This window comes from Podarcis liolepis, assembly GCF_965112155.1.
Source record: "Podarcis liolepis genome assembly, chromosome: 3".
Taxonomy (NCBI): domain Eukaryota; kingdom Metazoa; phylum Chordata; class Lepidosauria; order Squamata; family Lacertidae; genus Podarcis; species Podarcis liolepis.
In genome coordinates, this window is record NC_139557.1 from 70,685,051 (window position 1) to 70,709,641 (window position 24,591).

Sequence of the window (24,591 nt, forward strand, 5' to 3'; positions counted from 1 at the left end):
TACAAAAATAATGTAATTTTGAGGGTAATGACAGTTTGTATTGGAAAGTGCAGCTGCAACCCTTTCCAACATATGAATAATCTTTGTGTGGGGCAGAAAGAGTATCAATTTGCTTCCTTATTCTTTTTGAGCCTGTTCTATGTGTAAGCAGCTATGCAACAACCCTTACTGTGGGGATGTTCAGCTGCTTGAATAATTACAGGGGGATTGTTTTCCCATGGAGTTTTGCTTTTCTTTTCTGAGAAAAGCATGTGTCATTGCTTGTTTCCTCATCTTTTGGTCCTGTCTCGAATTCAGCAGCAAGCAAGACAAGTGTACACTTCCAACTGAGCCATCAGTGTTACATTTAGGATGCCTTGAAAATAAGTGAATTGCTTTGAACACTAAAATTAAAGCAAGCTCCCTATGCCAACCTTCCAATATGGTCAGATTTTGAAGCCATGCTCTTTAGATATATTGGAAGGAAGCTAAAGAATACTGCTTTCATTCCTACCTGAAGAGGGTTCATGTTTGAAAGAATAACAAATCTTTTGAGATCATACTAATTTCGTCTACTTGCCCAGAATAAGTGGTGTTTTATGCTATTTATGTCTTAAGATGTTCTTGAATATTTCTTTTTTGTGGAGACAGGAGTGATTATGAAGAAATGCCACTTCAGAACGGTCAAGCCATCAGAGCCAAATTCAAGGAAGAATCGGACAGCGATTAAGTTTTCATAGAAGTGACCTGCTCTATGAGAACAAAAGCAATTTTGACACTCTTCCCCCCACCCCCCTAAAAATCTTTTTCCTGAGTCTACTGTTAACTGATCATAGACTTTTGTGGAAGGATTTCCTGTTTCTCCCTTTCTGTTTACAAACCTAAAACTGAAGTGGGGAGAATATAATTTTTAGGGAAGAGTTATTTTGTAAACTCAAAGTGTACCCCCCCTTTTTTTTAGAAAACAGTTGTGATGGGATGCCTCCAGACCAGATTGTTTGGGGAGCTTGTTGTGCACTTTCACAGCTAATACTTTGATTTCCTCATAGTTTCATAACTATTTACTTGGAATTTAGTGTTGAGATGCTTATTTTTTACTCCAAAAGAATTTTATTTTGACATTTGCAAACCGTGTTTGCAGAGAAGGGGAGAGAGGAAATGCCCCAGCTCCCAACGTCTTTCAACCCCAAACTTACTCTGATTGGAATCTGCTTGGCACTTCCAACACCTTGATAAACCTCAATTTCTGTTTTCCCATTTCAGGGGTTGAAGGATGGTAGGTAGGAATTGCAATTGTGATTCAGCACTGTACGTGACTTGAATTAAATGAAGGAGTTTTTTCAGTTATCTGATTTTGTGATTGCGATTAAGCACACCATTTCAGCTTCTTCTGAGACCGACATAATTCTATATAATTGTATTGGAAGAGCAAAATAATTTGAGAAAGAAGGTGTTCTAAGGCTGCTTTATCTTAAAACAACAGTCACATTCGGTGAAAAGCATAGCCTTGCACCTGAGCGTCTTCTGCCTGTGTAAATGATGACTGAATGCTGCTTGCTGCTGTTAATTAAGAGGGAACAATATATAATTTCAACATACATTCCCTTAAATTCTGTAAATGTTTTTCCCCTCCCCCCGAATAAGGGTGTTTTAAATAGTTTGGTATTCATAACCAGTAGTATAGAAACACAAACACATTATGTGTTGGATATGAACCTAGGTGGGCTCTTGGATATATTTGGGTAGGAAATTCTCTTTCTTTAACTGAGCACGATCCAAAATGGTGGTTGATCCATTTTGTTGAACCAACTGTATAAACCGGCAAGGTAAATTGGAGCCTTCAAATTACAGAGAAGCCTTCAGATTTCAGAGTTCTGCAATAATTGTTGGAACGTGACGGTATGTTATGACCATGTGGAGGCCACTTGAAACAGCCTTTGTACGATGCCTGCCACATATGCAGAAGACAATGGCTAACATGGAATGAATCATCCTCATTGCGTGCATACAATGGGACCAAGCCACTATACACATTGCAGCAATGGCGTGGTGAAGCCTCCGTGTTGTGGTTGTGATGTGTGTACTTGACTGTAGTTGGTTCAATGAAAGGTATGATCTGAGCCATTTTGTGTTCTGTTTTATGGTAGGCATTTCTTTTAGCTCATCTTCAGACACACCTCAAATGGCAGCTTTCGTGTGTTCCATTCTTACCCATGCTGGAAATGTGCACTACTGAAGTTGATACAGTTTAGCAGAATGGTGCTTCCAATCACAGTTTGTTGAGAAATGCCTCTTTACTCTCCCACCCTGGTAGTTTTGGTTCTGAATGGATTTACTAAAATAGTATGATGGGAAAATCGTGGATAGCCCTCCTACCTCACAGAAGCTGTCAGTATTTTCATGTGCTTTTTCAAGCCCATGTTCCTGCCTATAAATAACTCCAGTAGGTTCCTTTTGCAGAAACACTTTGTTATATCACTGACCAAAACAAAAATGACCAATATGCAAGGACTGAAGACCCTTTTTGAGTTGAATGTAAAAGTTCAGTGCATTTCTGCTGGTCACACTTGAATTGCTATTTGCATCTCTTGCTTGGCAAACCTTGTCCTAACATAATTCAAGCTGCAGAAACAGTCTACAGGTAACTTGCATCTTATGCAGGGGTCGCGTTCCTGGCCATCGCTGGTATAAGCAAAATTGTGTAAAGCCCCAAAAAACCCCTAGCAAGCCATTCAACAACCATTTTAAAAATCACTGCACTTAACTGGTGAGGGACGAATACAGCTCTTCGTCTTCTGCATCCTTTCCCTTGCTGGATGCTGCTGCAGATGATACGAAGACCCTGGGGAGTTGACTGGTAGCCAGAAGAAGTGCTTGGCTGTCGTTCAGATCCAGAGGTGGGTTGCCTGGGCACATCTGCTGTTGCTAGTTTCTTTGTGAGGAACACAGTGATTGATAGATGCTGCTGTTGTCTCTTGGGCTCATCAAACATTTCCTTGCATGGTCTCAGAATGTCTGTATTCCCACAGATGATCTTGAGGATGCATTCCATGGAGGGGTCAGATCGTATGCGCAGAAAAGTTGAGAAAATTTCTGCAGGCTCCAACTTGCTGACCCATGCTCTCCATCCTCATCCTCGCATACTGAACTTGAGCTGACCAATTCCTTTAGCAATTCAGCAGTCAATACCTGTTTGACCCTCAGTTAGCTCTGCAGTCTGAAGTTTCTCCACACCCTTCAGTTGTCTCTCCAAACCCCTCCACAAGTCTCTCTGGCCACCTCTGATCACCCTCTGCAACCACCCCTTCTATGCCCAAACAGTCTTACGAAGGCTGCTGGCTCTTTCTCCTTGCTCTCATGCCTCCTCTCTCCCCCTTGCGTACCATTTTCTTATTTTCCCCGTGCCTGCCATTTTTGCACCACTTTTGGGCAACGTGCATAATGCTGAGAGTGTGCCTGTTAAATAAGCGTCAGATGCGAGTTACCTGTAGTTACCTGTTCATTCTGCTGTTACTGTTTTCTAGGAAAATAGGCTGGGATAATAAGAACCTTGTGCATTAGTGGAAAGGACTTTCCTCTGTGGGTATATGAGAGAGTTGATGTTTGGGGGGGGGGGGGACTTTCTCAGTATTGGCTCTTCAGTATGTGCAAGGAGTTACTCTGGGAAAGGGTTAGTACTTGCAAAAAAAACACAGCGCTTTGAATCCTGGCCATAGACAAGTATATGGTGATTGATACCTCAAGGCTACGAATAAACTGACCCAGTTTGCACATCATACTGAGCCAAACCGTGGCTTAGTGCATACATACAGCCTCCTGAGGAGATCCCATTTGCTTTGCTACCCCCATCATTTTGCTGCTATTGCTGCTGCTAAACTAAGCCGTGGTCTGGCTTACTGCTTATTCTGAACCACAACCTCTGGGTTGAACAACACGATAAGGCAAACCATGGCTTAGCTCAGCAGCAAAATGAGCAGTGATAAGTAAAGCAGCTGTGATTCCCGTTCTGGGAGCTGGTTGGTCCTAAACCACGGTTTGGCTTAGTGTGACATGTGAATTTACGGCACTGTGAAGGATTTGTTCAGCTATTTTTGCAAGTAAATATCTACACTGATATTAAAGCTATGAAAGAGTGTCATGCACTTTGCATATCAAAAGTACAAGACATAATATTAGTATAATCATCTAAATGTAATAGTTTGCTTTTGCTAGGATTCTGATAAACCATTTCAGATGTTTTGTTCTGTGGCAATCAGCAAGTTAGAGTGCTAATATGTATTTAGTAAAATGTTGTTGTTTTTAACAGCAAATTAAAACGAAGGCATGGAGTATATTCTATGGATAATATCCAATGTTAGTCATACTCAGAATAGACCCATTTGAATCAATGGATTTCAGTAACTTGTTCATTGATTTCAGTGGATCTGAGAATGACTTCGCCTAAAATACATTGTAAAACATGGGAAACTAGATGTGTATTTTTCCTAATATTTTATATTGCTTGATATTGACCCGTAGTAATCATGTGGAAAAATTGTACTATTTGTCTTTTGATGTATATATTCTTTTAAATTATTGTTGGTTTCTCTTCTACATTTTAAATACCTAGGGTGATATTCAATTAATGAGTCCTGTCAGCCCTGTGTGAAGACTTCTGCTTGCAGAACAGTATTCAGGGGGACAAGGGGGGGGCGGTCATTACAAAGTCTGAATGCTTGCCCTTACAGAATAATCACTCAATTTTACTTAAGTTCCCAAGTTACCTTTTCCCTTAATTCTGGAGAAAATAAATGAATTCCTGAGTTAATTTCTTAATTAAATGTCCCTGAAGTTCATTAAACTTTAGGAAGTGAAGGCTACTATTGCATTTGTCTCCACTAATCTCACTCATCTGACGAGTCCTAGGAACAAGCATTCAGCTGTGTTTCCCATTACAATTTTTAGTGCCATTTGTTCTTTTGTCACATCGCAACTTGTTCAAAATGCTCAGTGTTAAACACCCAGAACACTTAAAGTTGTCATATAGCAAACTGGGGAAAACACAAGGTAGTAGTAGAGACTATTTTCAGGTTTATTAATTGGAATTCTTTTGCACAGATATGATAATTGAGCACGGTATGTTGTATTTGTATTTTTTGCTAATGGGTTCCCTATGAATAGGAGAGTTGCTGGGAAAGCTGCTGTTTTCCTTTTAGCAGGGCTTCATAGACTCTGTTCCATGGACCACAAGCTTCATTCAGGTAGTCTGCAGTGGGTCTGTAAAAATGCAGTTTAAAAGCATCCAGCAATGTAGTACTGCACCTTACAATTGCTACAAGCAGAAAAACCATTTAGAGGTCTGCCAAAAACCTCAGCAATTTTCAAGTGGTCCATGGGGGGAAACATTTGGGAATCACTGCCCTGCAGCCAGATGAGGAAGCTGTTCGTGAAAGTGCCTTTGGATATGGTGTTTAGTTGGCTTCCACAAGGATCAGTTGCCAAGCAATTTTGCTTCAGCTGGGCTTTTGAGTGAGCATGAGCTAGATCCCCTCATCAAATAAAATAATTCCCAGTGGACAACTGCAGCAGTAATTCTGCTACAGTGGGAGAACATCGCCTGCTACAAAGCATATTTTGTTTCATTGTGGGTTTTCTTTTTTTAAAAAAAATGTGTCCCATCTTTTTTGTTGGCAGAAGTTGCTGCTTTTGAAATGGCTTCTGTAGTGTGTGTAAAAAGGCTTGCTGATGCCCACTGTTGGTGAAAAACATCTCTAAAGAAAATATGAGCATTGCCCTCCGTGCCCCACATATGGTGTAGCCTCCCCAAAAGTGCTTGTAGTTTTCGCCTACTTTTTCTTTGCCCTTGTTTAACATGGATCACTTTTGCCTTAGCAGTTGTGATTGTCAGTTGCAGCGCTGTTTAGGTAAATATGCAGTTTGTACACACTGGCTTTTATAGTTAAAATTTCGAAGTGCCAGTAAAGCTAAGAGGCAGTAATGTAACTAGGACTGTGCTCAACTTTCAGACAAGCTATAATCTTGTGTTTTGTCTGCTGCAACCTTCAGTTTCCGCCTTCAGGGAAAGAAGCCTGTAGTGTTCTCAAATTTTTAAATAGAAACTAGTGATTTTGGTGGTGGGATTCCCTGCTGCTGCTTTAGGATCTTTCCACACACCCACCACTTCTTTCTCCCTGGCTTAGTCACATAAGTGATCATCTACCAGCCAGAGATAGTGAAGGAGGAAGATGCCATACTGTCTTGTAGCCAATCAGATGTGGCTGTGCTATAATATTGCTGAGGTTGAGGGGCGGCAAGTTTAAACAAGCAAAGATTTCTACAGATTATACAAAAAAGCACTGGCAAAAGGGTCATGGAAAACAAAGTGTAAACCCAGTAGAATCATGCCAAAGAACAGGAAATCTGTGTTTATATAAAGATACACTGAAAGAAGTTTAGCAAGAAATTTGCAGCCTGATCCTGTGCATGGTTACTCAGAAGCAAGTCCAAGTTGGTTCGATCAGACTTACTCCCACGAGGTACAAAGCCTTACTTAAAATGAGAGTTACTTCTAAATGGTGCCCAAGGCCATTACTGCATTTAAATGATGTAGTCACATCTGTTGCATTTTTAGCCATATGTTCCAATTGTGCCAGTAATTGATATGAAAAGCTCCTTATGCTACTGTACAACTGAACTCAACATTTGTAAATAGATGTAAAATGAAATAAACCTCTAGAAAATATTTTCTACCAAAACGTGGCTAGAACCTTTTCATAGTGTATGTTTACGTTAATGAAAAGCTGTAACTATAATTTTGCTTTTGGAAGGGTATGCATGGGGTACCTCAATGTGTCATCTTCATGCTTCAGTGTAGATGCTATTTGTAATTATGATGAGGCACTAGCAACAGTGGTGATAACTTTCCCTGAGCAGGAATTTAAGAGTTGGTTTACTTTCAGTAAAATACTGGGCGCAGAGATGTTTTGGAGACTGTGCATAGTAAAATTACGTTCCAATCCAATGCATTCACAATAAAGTTTTATATAGAACCTTTGTGCCTATCTCAGTATTGTTCCTCCCCATACACAATAAATGGTGGCACATTTATTTCCATGTGTGCATATGGAAATTCATTTGGTGGCATGTAATAGATAAGCTAAAACTGCTCTGGCTTCAGGATGAAAAAACTCTCAATTTCACTGTCTTTTCATTGACCTGAATTTGATGGAAATAGATATAAATGCATCTGAGGAAAACAAAATTGGTTGTCTATATTTGGTGGGGGAAAGTGACATCAAATGATGACACAGCTCAAAATAATGACGTCTAACTCTAAATATCTTCAGGAAGCATGGTGGACAACCAGCCAAAATTCCAGGGGGACAAGCAGAAGCCCCTTGATGCTACTTGATGGAACTGAGGTATGAGCAGGCACAGTACTGGAACCTCACTTGCATGCGCAGCAAACTCTGCCAAGTGCTCAAGGACAATCAATGGGGGTGCACGCCCCCTTTCTCTTTCCCGGCGAAGATAATTGGCAAACAATCTTTCTTGAAGTGCATGCTGTTGAACTGCCACCAGCTTTGCAACTGGATGATAGATGCTGCAATTGTTGGGGTTCAGTCTCCCCACTTACCTTTCCCCCAGAAACTGCCGCAGTGAGAGCACTGCCAATGAGTGCGAGTTTATAAACAAAGAAACACGTCGATTTGCCGATATGGATTTGCAGGGCCTATGTTGGCCCTGGAGTGGGGGTGGGGAGAATTCTCTCATCCACCTGCGAACACCTGTGTGCTTGAATTTTTCAGATAAGCTTGCTATTTTAATGGAAAAGCAGTATGTTTTGTTCTTAGGCTTTTAAATGCCCTGTGGTTTCAGAAACTGTGGAGCACAATGAAGCCATAAATACTAAACAATTATTTTAGTAACATGCTATTTAACATTAGTCTGTCCTTCTCAATTTTCCCAGGGGTCCCAGCTGAACAAATTATGCTTCTTTATACTGTATCACACAATTGTTCTCCATCTAGTCTCAGCCAGAGGACTTTCCCAGCCCTGCCAACCCAAGAAGCACTGAATGAGTGATGCGAGAGATTGAAGCTACATGAAAAGCATGTACCTCTCCCACTGTGCTATGGTCCATTCACAAACGCTAGCAACGATCCCACTAGTTGGAACCTGTGGTTTATGTTTTTGACCACTTAATTATACAGACACTTAAGCAGAGTGCAGCCATACAGTCAAATTCACTTTACAGTAAAACAGCTCACTCATTCTGGAGTGTTCTGAAAAACTCTTTGATGAAAAAGATTGCATTCTGGCAATTCTTTGGGTTGTGTGGAATACTTATTATGTGGCTATTTTAAATAACATTTAGCCCAATTGGTTGGTACAAGTCTACCATCTCAATCAGAGATGATTAGGCTCTCAAATGTCAGTTCACTCCTTAAGTGACAGTTTCTGTGTACTAAGACACAGGGTCTTTATCCTACTTTGAGATCCCCAAGATAGAGCCTTGGATCTTTTACATTCAAAGGATGTGCCCTGTGCTATGGCAAGCATGGATCAACGTTCTGCTGCTTCTTGCCTCTGTTCTGTGAGGTGTGCTGGTCTCCCCATTTTGAGAATGGGGTAAAATAAGGAGTACTTTCTCTACAATCAATTAACTTGGGACTGCTCCTACTTATATGTTTGGTCAGGGAGCAAAGAGCCACCTAAATTGATTTTTAAAAAAAATAAAACTCAATTTTACTTTAAAGAGAACTATGCACCTTGGAGCAATTAGCTGTTAGCCCCTCCATGCACCGAAAAGTTTTGGCTGCCATTAAAACTGGAGTTACTTTATATGGGAATGTTTAAAATACCTACAGTTGTCTAATGTAAATAACTGGAGCATTGGTGGCTCTATTGGGAGTTTTAGGGTACCACAGAAGCCCCCAAAAGGACTAAGCAGCTGAGCGAGTGCTTAAGGAATAACTGCACCCCCATTACTTCACAATGATCCATTAGGGCCAAGCTGTTAAAAGGCATGTGAGGTTAGCCTCACACTTGCTTGTGGAATGTACAGCTTTTATGAATGCACATACACAAGTTCAGAACTTCAATAATTTAATAACAAACAAAAGCATTGTGTGAAATTAGTCTTATTCAAACCAGTTGCAATAAAGCTGAAGAAGTGCAGCATGTTTCAGGTTTTAGCACCTTGAGAAAAGAGTCCTTAAAGTGTTAAGACAGGGAGTGATTTGATATGGATAAGAGGTGATGTGTTTATGTAACAGTATAGAAATTGCTTCCCCATTTTCTCACAGGAAGAAGACAGAAGTTCTTTAAAAACAAAGTTGTTCATTGAATTCACAGTTTTAGTGGATATATGAAATGGAAGGGATGACACAAAGGCTGAAGAATTCCAAGGCAATCATATTGCGAGTCCAAAGGCACTGACGATACAGTACATAGTCTTGTTCTCCCATCTCACAGTGCAGGTTCCTACAAAAAGAGAAGAAAAGTCAATTGGGGTGGCTATATTATATACAGAAGAACTACATCAGATCATAAAATTCATAGCTTTCAATTTAAAGAACACATAGAACAAATCTATTGCATCTTAAGCCACACTTGCTAAATTTAAGCCTCAGCCAACTCCGTACCACATAGGCAACATCCCATAATTTGGAGCAATGGAACCTAAAATTATTGAACCACATTACATCGATATTCAGTCACACTTTATTCTTCCACAGGAAGTATATATGTTTATTCACAGGTGATGATGATTCTTCCAACTAAGTATCAGGAAGAACTTTCTGACAGTAAGAGCTGTTCGACAGTGTAATGGGCTCTCTTGGAAGATGGTGGACTCTCCTTCCTTGGAGGTTTTCAAGCAGAGGTTGAATGGTCATCTGTCATGGGTGCTTTAGCTGAGATTTCTGCATTGCAGGGGGTTGGAAGAGATAACTCTTTGGGGCCCCTTCCAACTCTACAATCCTTCAATTTTAAAGCAGAGATGCTCTACTAGCTACCCTAGGGAAATTAGGGAATAAGGCACTTCTAACAAGAACAACCTGCCCCATGGTCACTTGTAGCTTCTAGTATTAGAAGTTTATTACCACAGAATAGGTGTGTGTGGATTTTTCTCTTCTGGAGTCACACAAATATCTTGTGAAACATTTCAATGGAGAAACTAAGACAAAGTATTAAAACATTCTTGTTACCATCAGCAGAGTTGTCCCAGAAGCAAGAGCTTGCAGTATGAAGTCCAGCACCATTCTTTTGCATAATCACACATGTCACTGTAAATTGAAGATACAGTATTGTTAGAAAATGGAATGTTTCCATGGCATAAGCTACACAGTTACATCCACATCTGTTTTTAGCCTTAAATGCCTATGTAAACATCTCTTATCTTAAATTGCCCCCTCACCTGCAATTTCCATTTTAGAGTTTAATTTTCGGTTTTACTCAAAACCATTTGTCAAAACAATAATACAATGAGCACAGAAACCCATTCACTTACCAACATATTTGAAAGGTTTCCCCAGCTTTGTGAGATGACTCAGAATTTGCTCTACAACACTTGTAGTCCATTGATTCACTTTGCTGTGCAGATATGCATTGCCACCTATTGTTCCTTCTATGGCCTGCAAACAAAGAGAGGTTCAAATTACCACCAGGCTGATAAGGAATTTTAATTTTTAAAAAAGCATGCATTGATTTCAAAAGGTAGAATAAATATGTCAGTGTTTTTTCCAAGCAACAGAGATCACACCATCAAACACAGATCACTCCATCCAACAAGAAGGAAAACCCAGAACCAACTAACAGCCATACTGATAAGCAATGATCACTGAAATGCTAGCTTGAGCTGCCATCTGTGAGGTGGTGGATCAATCTCAAGAGTTCCAAACACACAAAGACCCCCCCCCACACCTTTGCAAGAATGATTTGGGAGGTAACCAACAATATGGCGCCTCATATTTATTCTGAGGCTATTGAAATCCTAATTACAGTGGAGCAGACACACCTCTCTGCCAGTGGGAGACCATGTCCACTGCGAAGGCCATGCATATAAAAAGCTCTGTGGGCAGTAACTGTACTGTTGGTGTTCTGGGAGTGCGGCAGGGGTGGGATTGAGGCAACCTAGGATCCAAGCAGTGTGCCAACCTCACCAGAGACACTGGTGAGCTGCAGTGCTACCAGTGATGGTGTTCAGGTGAGCACAGGCACCTGTTACTGTTCATCTCTTTTGTGATGTGTTTGACAGGTTGTAAGCATGGAGGCAGGGACTGTGTTGCTTTTCGGTCTTTCCCCAGTACCTAAAAAATATTAGGAACTTTATAAACAACATTTAATGTATCACCAGAAACACACAGAGGGAGAAAGACATCTTCCACTTCTGAAGCTACACAGGGAGTGACAATGAGATCTTGCAACAAGAGGCTGAACAGCCCAAATCAATACCCTCTGTAATAAATGGGTGTCTGGCTTACTCAGTCTTATCCTGCGGTTGTAAGCGTAGATTTCACACTCTGTAAAGCATTAGTGCCAAGACTGAGAACAAGGGAGTGGCTGTTCATTGAATGTCACTAAGTTGTGGTCCTTTCGTGCTTTTCCCTGTAGATTCTATGTTTGCAAACATTACTGTAGCACAGTGTACTAGCATCTAATAGCCCTATTATTTTAAATTGTTTTTTATGTTTTTAATGCTGTAACCTGCATTGGGGCTTTAGGGTGAAAAGTGAATAATAAACATCAGCACCACCACAAAACATGCAAGGGAGGCATGCAGGTTTTTTACACAGATGAGTTGTACATACTTCATAAGTTACCAATCATATATTTGCTTAACAAAGAATGGCATGTACAACATATTTAGCTTGTGCTCCTAAGCCTTCACTAATCGCTAGGAAGGTTGCCACAACAGAGGATTAGCAAACAAGACACTGGTACCCAGGTAACACATAACTAGAGTAAATTTGCTCTAAATCTACTAACTATATTAATTCTATAGCTGCAAGTCACCAAAAGATTATTTCTGAAGTTGGAATCTAATGAAATAGAACAGTCCACTCCATTTAAGCCAAGGTACATGCATTAAATACTGATGTCACCAATGTGATTCAAGTAGATTTAACTAGCTTGCAGATTAGGCCAGAAGTCAGTTCATATTACAAGACGAAGTCCTAAATTTGATAAGCTTAATCATGTAAAAAGAGAGGTAAAAACCTTTACAAATGCAATTCTATGAGGATATCAAAATAGGATTGTTTCTTCTATATAGGCTGGCTGGGATTAAAAGTATGACATAAGGCCAACGAGCCTCTACTCCTCTTCCCACTGCAGCTCTTGATACTCCCAGAAAAATCATCCCTGCAGATCAGGAGTCACCTCCAAAGTGGAATTCAACATAGCATGAGGGACTATAAAGTAAAGTTGGGGGAGTGAGTTTTTCCCCTCAGAGAGACAATCTGCACTGTCTATATCACTATATCACTAGCTGGAGAGGTGAAATGTTCACAAAACAGAGCCAGCGAGTCACAATCCCCTAGAAATGTTTCAAATGAAATAATATGTATCTGTATGTATTTGCACAAAATGTATATACCAATAACAAAATTATGAGCACACACACACACACATATTTCGAAGCAAAATTTAAATAATTCACATTGCAATGTGTGTTAAGAGGCTGTTTACATAGCTCGTGTTGCCACTTTAAATGTGGGCTTACAACACAAACTTAGGCATGTCTACTCAGAAGTACCACTGAGTTCAATGAGACCTATTCCTAGGTAAGTGTGAGTGATTGCAGCCTTACAATTCAGTGCAATGTGTATTTTCCACAATGCAGCAGTGATATATTTATCTTTTTAAAGGAAGTTACGGGGTGCAGTAGAAATATAGCAGATGCTGTGCAATGAGGATATATTAATGGAAGATGTAGCATAAATACCATCCTACCTCTTTTATAATGTTGCTTACTTCATCCACAATAAACGCAGTCTTGCAGGGGGAAAGAAGAGAAAAAGAAGCCGGAGATAACATTTAAACCAAGTAAGCAATTTGCAGTACTGACAGAAATGTAGCTTTAACAAACAGGCTAATGCTTCAAACATTAATCAGATTTGATTTATTTCCCTAAGCATCTAACGCCTTGTTTCTACTTCACCAGACATAGAATCCTGCCATCGCAAAGTGTGCCAAGCGATTCCTTAATGCTTATAACTGCAGTAAACGAACTTCTTAAGCAATCACATAAAAGCATATGTTTAACATCCCTTCAAACACTTATAGAATAGAGGTGGCAGGTACATATAGTAGCCAGGGAACACATAAAAGGCCACAACTACTCCCATTTTAGGGACACGGGTGGTGCTAAACCACAGAGCCTCTTGGGCTTGCCAATCAGAAGGTTGGCGGTTCAAATCCCTGTGACGGGGTGAGCTCCCGTTGCTCGGTCCCTGCTCCTGCCAACCTAGCAGTTCGAAAGCACATCAAAGTGGAAGTAGATAAATAGGTACTGCTCTGGCGGGAAGGTAAACGGCGTTTCCGTGCACTGCTCTGGTTTCGCCATGCTGGCCACATGATCTGGAAGCTGTACGCAGACTCCCTCAGCCAGTAATGCGAGATGAGCACAGCAACCCCAGAGTCGTCCGTGACTGGACCTAATGGTCAGGGGTCCCTTTACCTTTACTCCCCTTTTACAATCTATTCATAAATATGTGGAGGCCTTTCTGGCACTCATGCATCAAGGCAACTCTTATCTCCCCCCGCCCTTTTTTTCTTTTATATTTTTATTATCATATATAATAAACATTACTATAAATGATAACAAAGGTTTTGAGGTGTCGGTGGTTTTTTGTTTTTCAATCCTGGTATATAAATTTTATGAAATACTTGTTTATGACTAGCTGAGACACTGATCTCATCTGCAGACAGGCGCACATGAGGCTCCATCTCACCTTTGACCATGGGCCACGTTTATTACCGGATCATGATTAGGGTAAGGACATTCATTTGAACAATGAAAGAATGTCTGAGGATCTCTTTTCTATAGCCACATAACCATGGATTTGATGGAACAGTAACCTCTGAATGCCAAAAGGAGATCCCGCCACACCCCAGATGAAAACTGCCAGTTTCCTTCTCCTCTCCTTTAAGTGGGGCAAATTCCCTTCCCTCTTCGATTTTGCGAAGGACAAGAACCTGGGCCATTAGACCAGACGGCAAGAGATTTATTTATTCGGCTTGCTGCACGCGCACCTCCCAAATGCGTGTACCCGCGTGCCACGAAGAGAGGCGCTTTCTGGAATAAGCCATCCCTATCACGGGGGGAGCGGAGAGATGCAGCACCACCAGCAGGAAAAGTTGCCCCGGGGCTTGTAAGGCAGCCTGGCGGCGGCATCTCTCCTCTCAGCCCAAGGGCTGGAAGCGGCGGGAGCGCCGGGGCTGGCAAGAGAGGAGGGCCAGGCGACCTTCCAGGAACGGGAACGTGGCCGACAATGGGCAAAGGGGCGGACCCCGCCATCGCCACCGCCCTCCCCACCGAGGTCACCGCAGCTACAGAAGAAAGGGGCACGCCGTCCCTTCCCTCCACGGCCGCCCGCCCGCTAAGAAGAGGTGGAGGAGGGACGCCGCTGTCCTTAGGAACCGTTACCTCCTCTGCAGACTGAAGCTCGTCCATCTTCTTCTTCAGCAATCCAGCCTATAGTCTCCCACGCGGCGCATGCGCAACCGACTCTTCGCCGGTCGCAGACAGCAGCACTTTCTTTCTTTCTTTCCTCTCTCGCTCGAGCTACGCGGCTGCGCAGTGCGCTCCTGTGCTTTCCCAACCAATCACCCGACGCTGGCAAATGTACCGGAAACGTTGCCGAGCTACGCTCTCTCTTTATTTCCCCCTCTCTCTCCCTCGCGCGCGCTTGCGCAATGAAGGGCGAGCGCGCGCGGTTTCCGTTGTTTAAGAAGAGGTGTGGAAAATGCCCCCCCAGTCGCCGTTTCTGGGGGGGGGGGTTTGCGTGTGGTTCGCGCTGAGCTGAGGAGCCTGCGCTTTAGCGACCGTAGGGAAGGGAGGATTAGCACACATTCTTCGCTTATTTTACTTTATTTAGAATACAGGGGTGGCTCACCCTCCTCCCTCCTCCAGAACTCCCCATCTTCCATGCTGGCTGGGCCTTCAGGTGCTTGAAGAGGATAGGTCGCCTCTTAATAGCCTTTTCTGCAGGCCCAGTATATCCAGCTCCTTCAGTCTCGGAATTGTAGAGTTAGGAACCCAAAGGAACATCTAGTCTGACCCTCTGGAGTGCAGTCTTTGGATCAGGGTTCCTCATCTCCGACGGCCACCCTCCTCTGGATGCCTTCTATTTTGTCAGTAACCTTAAAATGAAGGGTGCAGAAGGGAGGTCTGACCAAAGTTAATTTATAGATAAATTTTTAAAAATTAAATAGAAATCCTTAACAAAAATGGAAGCAGCCAGTGAAATGGTATAATGGGGAATAAAGAGACTGCTGCTGAGCAGTGAACTGAGGGGGAGGTCCCAAAGCCCTTATCCAAGGGTGTCACCTGGAGACTTCAAGGTCCGTACCATGGAGGGGAGTCATTGCTGTCTGGCCAACAGTAACCAACACACACCACTGAGGTGTAGCAACTCTCATGCATCTGTTGTCTTGCAACATCCAGGGCTTTTTTCAACCATAACTCAGTTCCAGCACCTCTAGTTCCAGCACCTCTCAGGTGGGCACCATTGCCTTTATAAGAGAACAAGGGAGGCGTTCACAGTGAGTTCCAGCACTTCTTTTTCCAGAAAAACACTAGCAACATCCATTTGTAAATGTAGGGCCCTCGTCACCTCTTTCACTGCTTAGTATTGAAGGCTTTTTATCTGCCATAATAGTGTATCACTTGACTGGCTACCACAGCGAAAAACAAAAACTGGATTTCAGGAGACACCATGTTAGAAGAGGCATTTTTTTTTTTAACAGAAGGAAGTGTCATCTTGTAAAATGGGGCCTTGTGCAATAATGCAGCACTGTGGAGAACCTGCATGGTGTTGGATGACAACTCTCATGATCACCCCAGGCAATGCAGCCAATGAATTGAGAGTTACAGTTCAACAATATTTTGGGAGCTGCAAATTCCCAATTCAGAATCCAAAAACAAAGCTTTCCACCCTTCAAACTATTTCCCCCGTATATATTTATTAAATCACATTTATGCTTATTGATTAACAAATAACTAAAAGTTATACATAAAATTGGTTTTCCCCCTCCCTATCATGCTATCTTGGCAAAAGAGTTTGAAGTGTTTCATTTGCCAGGATGCGTAGCTCACCCCCTCAGAGAGGGTAGATTACTATCTTGACTTTGCTTCTCAAATGCTTCAACAGAACTCTCCTCAAATGCTTCAAAAGAATTGCATTACTTCTCAAGAATCACAGGCTAGATGACAGTTCTTAATCCCTCCCATTTACATTCCTATTATTATTAATTAAATTTGTGCATTTATGCATACTCTGCATTTATGCATTTACTCTGCCTGAGTAATTTGCAGGTTTTATAACTGAGGGCACCATCAACTGCTTTTCACATATGACATTAAGCTTGCTTTTCCCCCCACTCTTGCCTTCTTTCAGACCTTTTAATTTCTTCCCTTTCCAACCCACAGCAGTTGGTGAGGGCAGTTTCTGCTCTTAGGCAACACTGCATTGCCAACATCTTCCAGAACTTAGCGCCTACCTAGCCCAAATTCTACAATGCAGGATTTAGTCAATGGCTGTGGAGAGATGCATACTCAGTGTTAGGACACTGGAAGCTCCCTTCTCAGGTAATCTTTTGTATATAGATAGATATAGATAATGCTGTTAATTGTTTTATTAAAACATACACATAAACAATCATAGTGCATATGTGCATGTTTTCCAAATAATTCAAATTCAGGATACAGTAAGCAAATTATACTAGTTACTATGGGTTTTCCTGATGTAAACATGGGGGAAGAAGTTTCCAAAAGGCTCTATTGAAGCTCAGGTGGTCTTCCTCCTTCTGACAAAGGGAAGCCAATTGTCAACAAAATGGTCTGTCTGTGTCACTCTCTGTGGAACTCTGTCTTGGTGCATCAGTTTTTATGGTAGTGCAAGCTGCCATACTTTATTTAAGCTAGCTTTTCTTCATGCTGGCTGGGACTGATGGAAGTTGTAGATCAAAACATCTGGAAGATAGCAGGTTGGCAAAGGCTCTCTTAGTGGAAGGGCATTTGCATGTCTCTCTCCCAGGTTAAAACTAGGTTTCCCAAATACAGACTTTGACTAGTACTTAACTTCCTGATCTTTACCACCCGTACCAGCAAAGTGCTTGAGGAGGAGGGGAACAGACTTGGAGATGTCTGAAACATTCCCCTCCTTCCACATCCTTCCAACATTCAAGCACTTCAGTAGCCTAGGTAAGACTGAGGACAATATCAGAGGCAAAATGTGAGGAATGAGAAGGTGGTGTGGGAAGCTAACCTTGCCTGTGGGCAAGATAAATCAATGAGTCAATGGCTATTGGTCATTACGACTTACAGATTCAGAGGCAGTATGCTTCTTGTTGGTTGCTGTGGAAAACAGAATGTTTGGCTATGGTTATTACAGATGTTTCTACAATCAAACACAAAGAAACACATCCAAAACAGATAACAGAAAAAGCCGAGCTTGGCCTGGAATATGAATATTCTCTTTAAAAATGGAAAAGGTTTCTACACACATGAATATTTGGCTATTAAACTTCTGAAGCATATGTAATAAGATGAAATGGAACCTCCAATTCAGATATTTCTAGATTTGGGTTTGGATTGATTTGTACGTAATATTGCTTGAAAAATAGGTGAATAAAGCCTTCCCTTTGATAGCTTAAAAGCATTGGGGATTTTAAAATGTGCGTACTATTTATGCTGCTATTACTGGTACTGTATTTGTATTATTCATATTAATAATACCAGCAATATGTATTAATTATCATGCATTCCACAGCCCCCTGAGATAGCTAAGCGGTCAGGGGGGATCTGTCATTTCTAGTAAATGCTCGCTCTGAATCTTGCGGAAGTTGAGGTTTGCAGTGTTGCACACATCTAACATAAGCGAGTGACACAGAGAGAAACCACATGAAAGTATCATACTTAATAGCCACTACTCTTCCTGTTAGCTTAGGGGTTTCATGTACACTTTAAGAAAAAACATTGTCTTTTCTCGCAGTCAACTGTTTCCTCCCAGACCACTAAGGCATTATTTAAAGCCTCTCTTTGGTAGCAGACTGCATTGGTGGCAGTTATTTCCAATGCAGAGGGCTGTAGGATCATATGATGATGTGCACTGAAGTATTCTGTGTCAAACTTCAGTCCAGGAAGAAGGAAACGGAGAGAAAGAAGATATCATTTTTTCTTCAGTAAAACTAGCATCCTGCATTTCTTCTATGAAAGTAAAAGGTAAGTCAGTGTTTGCTAAAGGTAGGCATAAAAAAATGTTAAAATGTTTGCAAGGCAAGTGCCTTGCATTCCTCTCTTATTTGTGATTATTTGCTGTGTTTCGTTCCCCTAGCAGATAGGACACATTGATCTTTAGGGGTTATTGAATTGGAAAACACCCTATCTCAAATTATTTTAGACATTTCTATTGCTTTAACATTCAAAAACTGGTGAATGCAAATAAATAAGTTCTACTATTGCTGTGTATCTGTTTCTCAAAGCTATGTAAATACGTAAAAGATGCCTCTGAATTTCTGCCGTTAAAAGATGGAGATTTATTTCCTCGTGGTAGCATAGCATGGACTAATGTATTGTGCAACTTCGATTCCTTCCTCTGTGCTGTATATTTAGCTCTCTAACACTGCACACCCCAAACCCTGTACCCCAAACGAGTAACCCCGTTCATGTGTATGTGTCTATAGTAAGTAGCTTATTGTTCCACACTGTATCTTCTGGTGTGTCCAAGATAGGCAATTTTTCTGTGTTAAGCCCAATAAACATCTCAGAGAAGGATATATGACACTGGGATCTTTCATGAAGGCCATGCTTTCTAAATGCTAAGTTTTTGGATTTGTAGTATGTTGTCTTATAATAAGCTGTGCATAGGATCAATGTGTGTAATGCGTTCTGAACTTTTTATTGATCCTTTGAACAGCTTATTTATTATATAAAATCATACTACAACTATAATTCCAGTGACTTTACATTTAGGTGTAATTAGACAGAGACACAATTCCATCAGAGTTAGTCCTTCACCAACTTTTCATCTTATGTTGTGTGTGAATGTCTTGCTTGCTTACATAGTAATTGCAATACATTGTCATGGTTAAGCATGTGGTCCTGAACTCAATTGTTTTTGATGGTGCAGCAAATGGTAGAATATTTGCTTAATTTTGCAACATGTTTTAATATGCTTTTTTTGACATTGGGAGTAAACTGATATCCCCCTCCCAACTGCAGAAAGTAAGTGATCTGCCTTGTTTGGTCCTCAGTGCCAGCATCAATCAAGGCATGGAACTATCTAGTTTAAATTAACTTGCATGGAGGCAGGGCCATAATCTGCTTTTGTCAGACTCAATGCACCTGATCCCTCCCACATCCTACCCCTAAATTCTTGTGCCTCCTCTGACTTTGTAAGGAAGGACTCCCTACAAAGACCTTAAACAATAGCAGAACATCAGGTGAGTGGCCTTTCAGTCAGTTGCAATCTATTTTTCACTCATTTGGGGCAGGTGAGAGTGGGGCACAGGCTCTCCAAAATCCATTCACAACTGCCTTAGGCTCTTGTTTAAAGTCCTTCTGGTTTTTGATTGTGTCATCTATATGTCCATATGAGTTTTCCTGTTCATTTTGTGTCTGCACAAAGTGAAACCATAAGCTGGTATTGGTGCATAATGCCTGAAACATCTTCTAGATTTGTGAGGGATGTGTGTTGTCTCAGTGATAAACCACACTGTTTTTTGCAAGACCTTTTTATCTGCCTCAACAGACACAAACTAGACATGATTCAAATGGCAGGCCCATTAGCTATTAAAGCCTATAAATATTTGATTCATAGTAAAGACTTACTTTAGAACATCTCGCCTTCACACCATACTAGTTTTACTTCCATGGGATAAAAGGTTCAACAGCTAGCAGTCAGAGGGCATCGTATTCCAATTAAGGCACATTTATCTTTGTGGTTGACTAGGAGGCAATCAACTGTATTTTTTCATGACACCTTTTATTATTTGGATTATTGTTATTCTCATTTTTCATTATCTTTTGCACAATCCACATAAGCAAAATAGCTTTTATACAGGCCTTTTTACACCAGGGTAAGTAACATGCTGATGGGCAATGGTGCTTATTGTAATGAGGCTGTTTGAAAGATGGTGAATCATATTTCATAGCTCAACTGTGGCTCAAGCATACTATAAAATGATATGCTGACAGGATGTAGCTTCCCCCCCCCCCCAGGAAAAGTAGGAGATAGTGATCTACTGCAGAATAAGAAAGGAGAAGTAGGTTGTTCTTTTTTCTGCATTCCTAAGAAATGCAATCCTAATTTCCTAATAGGAAATTTGTGAATTTAAAGCAATGGAGGTGGAGTTTCTCCCCCTTATACCTGCTGCTGCCTTGAATGATACCCCAATTTTCTTTGCAGAATGGTGGATCTAAGCCAAACCTCTCTCGTTTTTATCAGTTTAGAAACTACCAGCAGCAAATTGGGACCCTGAAGTCATTTTATTTATACAAGACGATAAACTGCCTTCATCCAGCAAAGAAAGTGCCTTCAGCAGGTGATGAGACTGAAAATTATGGCATATATGGAAAAGGATTCTTTTCCTCTCCCTTCCACCTTATGACACAATTTAAATGTATCTCTGATGAAAGATGTATGCAAGCAGTTAAAGAGACTCATAGATCTTTTGGTTGCTGAACCCTACCCCTAGCTTTAAGCTCCAACTTTCCTTGGTGGGGGTGCTGAAGAAGATTAAAATTCTTTAAAAAACAAAACAAACAGACAAACAAACAAAAACCTTATAAGAATCAGAAGAGAAAATGACTCAGGAACTTGACCTCAGTGTACTAAAGGGATTGGAACGACAAGTTGTTTTAGATGTCCTGAACCGTGATCAGATGTTGAGGAAGGTGGACGAAGAACGAATAAGGTATGTGGCCATTTTGGAATACAGCGTGCCATTGCATCTCCCTGTTTTATTTACTTCTTTTCATCTATTCTTTGCTAAAGTCTTTTTCTCAGCTTCTTTGTTAGACCATTCTAGTGATTAAATTCTAGATTACAGTAAATACTTTGCAGGAAGAAATTTATTGAATGGCTTTGTCATGACTATTCTTAGAATAGTTTTGTATATTCCCTACTCCTTGCACTAAGGGCGTTTTCAGATGGATGATTATTGTGCATACTCCTTATGCATGCAGCTCCCCCCCCCCACAGCATTCATATGATGCTGGCATTAAAATGTGAGCCTATATTCCAGTCTAATCCAGATGTATCTTTTACAACAAGCACATAAAGTCGACCTGCTAGAGTTTTTCCAAGTTCCTGCCAAGGGCTCTTAGCAAGATTTGTAAAGCAATTATGATGTTTCAGTATGGTAGGAAGGTTCACTAGTAAATTCCTCCAACCCCCTTTTTAAAATTAAGGTGGTTATCTAGGAAAGCAACACAGAAGGAAGTCCCACTCATTCATCTCCATAGGTCAGCCAGTTATTTCAGCATGGTATTATATTGTTTAAATGTGGTGGAAGGTGAAATTATAGTTAACCTCTTGTTTTTGGTTTACATTGGCTATTCAAATTAAGCGTATTATTAATGAAAGTGAATTCATGCAGCTACTTAGAGACTGCAGTGTGAATAATTGTTCATTTTTTTCACTCCCACCTGATAAAACGTTTGCATATTCATTTATTTTTTCTGGCTGAGAACAGGAAACTGAAGCTGCAGCTGCAGGAACTTCGATGGAAAGGGACAAAAAACACAAACCTGGAAAATAAGTCTTGTGCCCGCTGTCAGAAACCTCTTGGAGTGCTAATCAACAGAGGTGCAGTGTGCAATGGGTGCAGTCACCAAGTATGCTCCAGATGTCGTATCACTTTGAATCGCTACCTGTGGAAATGCACTGTCTGCTACGCTCATGAGTGAGAAATTCTAGAGAAATTGCTCAGTAATATTTGCATTGTGGGTGTTTATGCCTTAGTTGCATTGGTCATGAGGATCAGGTCTGTAGGAATTTCACAGCAGCCCTCTGCTGTCAATGAAGAAGGAGACAGAGGCAGCATATACTTTGGTGGGGAGTAGGACAGTGTGGTCCAATGCCCGGCCAGAGGACCACATGCAGCCCTCAAGGGCTTTTTTGGAGGCCCTTGGCAACATTTCACACACACACACACACACACACACACACACACACCACAGCAGCCCTCCCACTACCTTCCAAAAGCTGGGTAAGCAAAGTGCTGGGCTTTGGGAAGGAGACCTGAGGGCTCTGTCAGGGTCCTAGAGCCCTCTCTCCACCTTCCCAAAGCTTAGTTAGCGCTTCCCCAGCTTTGGGAAGGAGGTGGGTGGGCTATAGAACTCTGCCAGAGTCTTATATCCTTCCCAAAGCCTGGCCCCAGCACCTCAATTATCCAGGTTTGGGAAGGTAGTGGAACGGCTAGGTAGGGGGGCATCAAATTTTGGGCTCATCTCCCCCCTCCGTGCCACAAGGCAGTGTCTAAGGAGGTTCACACAGCGGGCACACTGGCAATATTGCTGTGGAATTAACACACAACACTTGGTAGTCAGAGCCATGGGACTCCTTTGCATGCACCTTCAGTAGGATGGGAGTTTCTTTCCTGTAATGTAGTGTATATTTGAAGCCTAGAACCACATAGGTCTTTTTCACTTAATTAAAAAATGAAATGAAAATGAAAGCTAAGATTCTCAGGAAGTTGAATTCTATGCCCAGTACCAAATTCTATGGGTTTTCTATTCTTGTGCATATTCTGGAATGTCCTTCTGGGTTATGTAATAGTTGAGGTTCCAACGCGGTAATGATGGAATTTTTGTGATGAGCCTACAGGTGATTTTCAAAATCTTTCAGTAAAAGGTTCAAATATTTGTTTTGCAGGGAACTTAAAGTGAAAGCAGGCGAGTGGTTTTTTGAGCAGCGATCAAAGAAATTTCCAGCTGAAGGTAATGCTTTTAAAAAGTAGCAGGAAGCTACACTATTAAATGCAAGATAAATTGATGGTCTGTTAGTTTTATTTCACATTTTGTTCTCTTAGCAAGATATGTATAATCAGAAATAAGTAATAGTAAGTAAGTAAATAAGTAAGTAAATATATGAGCACATAACAGTTACCTTTGGCTACAATGTAGAAGTATTTAGGTGCTAGGCATTAATGTTCCTCTTCAACCAGGCCTGAGGCTGATTAGCATCTGATACCCTTTTAGATGTGTTGTGGGAGTGAAGGGGTTATTTATTATGTATTTTGTTTGTGTTTTTTATCTTGTATCTTTGTGTTGTGAACTGCTTTGGGCTCTATGGATGAAGGGCATTACACAAATTTAATATAAAAATAATTTTAACTAAGTACAATGCACTCTAGGTAAAGGACCCCTGACAAATTAGGTCAAGTTGTGACCGACTCTGGGGTTGCGGCGCTCATCTCGCTTTATTGGCCGAGGGAGCCGGCGTACAGCTTCCAGGTCATGTGGCCAGCATGACTAAGCCGCTTCTGGCAAACCAGAGCAGCACATGGAAACGCCGTTTACCTTCCTGCCGGAGCAGTACCTATTTATCTACTTGCACTTAACGTGCTTTCAAACTGCTAGGTTGGCAGGAGCAGGGACCGAGCAACAGGAGCTCACCCTGTCGCGGGGATTCGAACCGCCGACCTTCTGATCGGCAAGTCCTAGGCTCTGTGGTCTAACCCACAGCGCCACCCATGTCCCTTACAATGCACTCTACCCTGGGTGTAAACTCTTACTAAGAATAACTGTTTCTTTTGAACTGATCCTGATGCTCTGTTAAATTACAGATTCAGATACTACTCCCTCTTGGTTTTTTGTTATATTAATGAGTCCTGAAGCGGTTAATTATTATATATATTATTAGTGCCATTTTAAAAATGATTTGTTATGGACTTACAACAGAAAGTTCATCTGCCCATATGTCAACATTTTGTAGAATTCAAATGAAACCGTTAAACAGCCTCACCAATAGTTTGGCACAGAGAGATGTTGCTTTCTTTTCCCTAGACTAGAGAATGAGACAGAAATGTATAGAAAAGAAAATATGAGATCATTTTACTGGAATTTATTTCTATTGGTGAAAGACAGTCTGAGTGCTTGGCTGGTAACTATAATTTGAAAGTATGCTGAAGCTGATCCAGTTAAAATCTGCAGTCCTGCACATGCTTGGGTTGCATAAATCAATAGAAGTCAGTGGAATTCAAACTGGCTTGTTTGGGTGCAGGATTACAGCCAAAGGAATAAATGTTCCCATTTTGTGACTCCTTTGGAGCAGGAATAAATTAACAGTGATGAACCAAAATTATAGCTGTTGTTCTCTCTGTTAATTGCCTCTGTGACCAATCAGTCCATGGTAATTCCTTCAAAGACAACACAAACTTATGACATAAGTGGCACAATAT

At 41.2% G+C, this 24,591-nt stretch overlaps 3 protein-coding genes across 19 annotated transcripts in view; 2 read left to right on the plus strand and 1 right to left on the minus strand.

Annotated features, from left to right (window-relative positions):
• TMEM181 (transmembrane protein 181) overlaps positions 1-7,007 on the plus strand; it is a 30,574-nt gene extending 23,567 nt beyond the window's left edge. For 5 of the 6 annotated variants that reach the window (XM_083496515.1, XM_083496516.1, XM_083496518.1 and 2 more), the window contains one exon: positions 631-7,007. In XM_083496515.1, coding sequence (XP_083352641.1) covers positions 631-709 — 79 coding nt within the window. In that variant the 3' untranslated portion in view covers positions 710-7,007. Of the gene's footprint in view, positions 1-202 lie in introns of all 6 variants that reach the window. The other variant, XR_014524381.1, reaches the window with a different exon arrangement.
• On the minus strand, positions 3,373-14,806 carry DYNLT1 (dynein light chain Tctex-type 1). Its single transcript, XM_083496679.1, has 5 exons — positions 14,612-14,806; positions 12,916-12,957; positions 10,472-10,595; positions 10,170-10,247; positions 3,373-9,444 (listed from the first exon to the last, which is right to left on the minus strand). Exons 1-5 carry the CDS (start codon positions 14,636-14,638, stop codon positions 9,374-9,376), a joined length of 342 nt encoding a protein of 113 aa, XP_083352805.1. The 5' UTR covers positions 14,639-14,806; the 3' UTR covers positions 3,373-9,373.
• Positions 14,807-14,821: 15 nt separating this feature from the next.
• SYTL3 (synaptotagmin like 3) overlaps positions 14,822-24,591 on the plus strand; it is a 37,697-nt gene continuing 27,927 nt past the window's right edge. The window contains exons 1-6 of one of the 12 annotated variants that reach the window (XM_083496487.1): positions 14,822-14,921; positions 16,616-16,774; positions 18,180-18,409; positions 20,634-21,102; positions 21,883-22,092; positions 23,064-23,128. In XM_083496487.1, coding sequence (XP_083352613.1) covers positions 20,993-21,102; positions 21,883-22,092; positions 23,064-23,128 — 385 coding nt within the window. In that variant the 5' untranslated portion in view covers positions 14,822-14,921; positions 16,616-16,774; positions 18,180-18,409; positions 20,634-20,992. The other 11 variants (XM_083496485.1, XM_083496488.1, XM_083496481.1 and 8 more) reach the window with 11 other exon arrangements.

Bases quoted from the DNA above. Each gene is read 5' to 3' on its own strand.
- DYNLT1 (XM_083496679.1), bottom strand. From the start codon at position 14,638: ATGGACGAGCTTCAGTCTGCAGAGGAG. The intron at 10,596-12,915 runs GTAGGATGGTAT...CTTTGTTTGCAG, and splicing joins TAAGCAACATTATAAAAGAG to GCCATAGAAGGAACAATAGG. The intron at 10,248-10,471 runs GTAAGTGAATGG...TTCAATTTACAG, and splicing joins GAAACCTTTCAAATATGTTG to TGACATGTGTGATTATGCAA.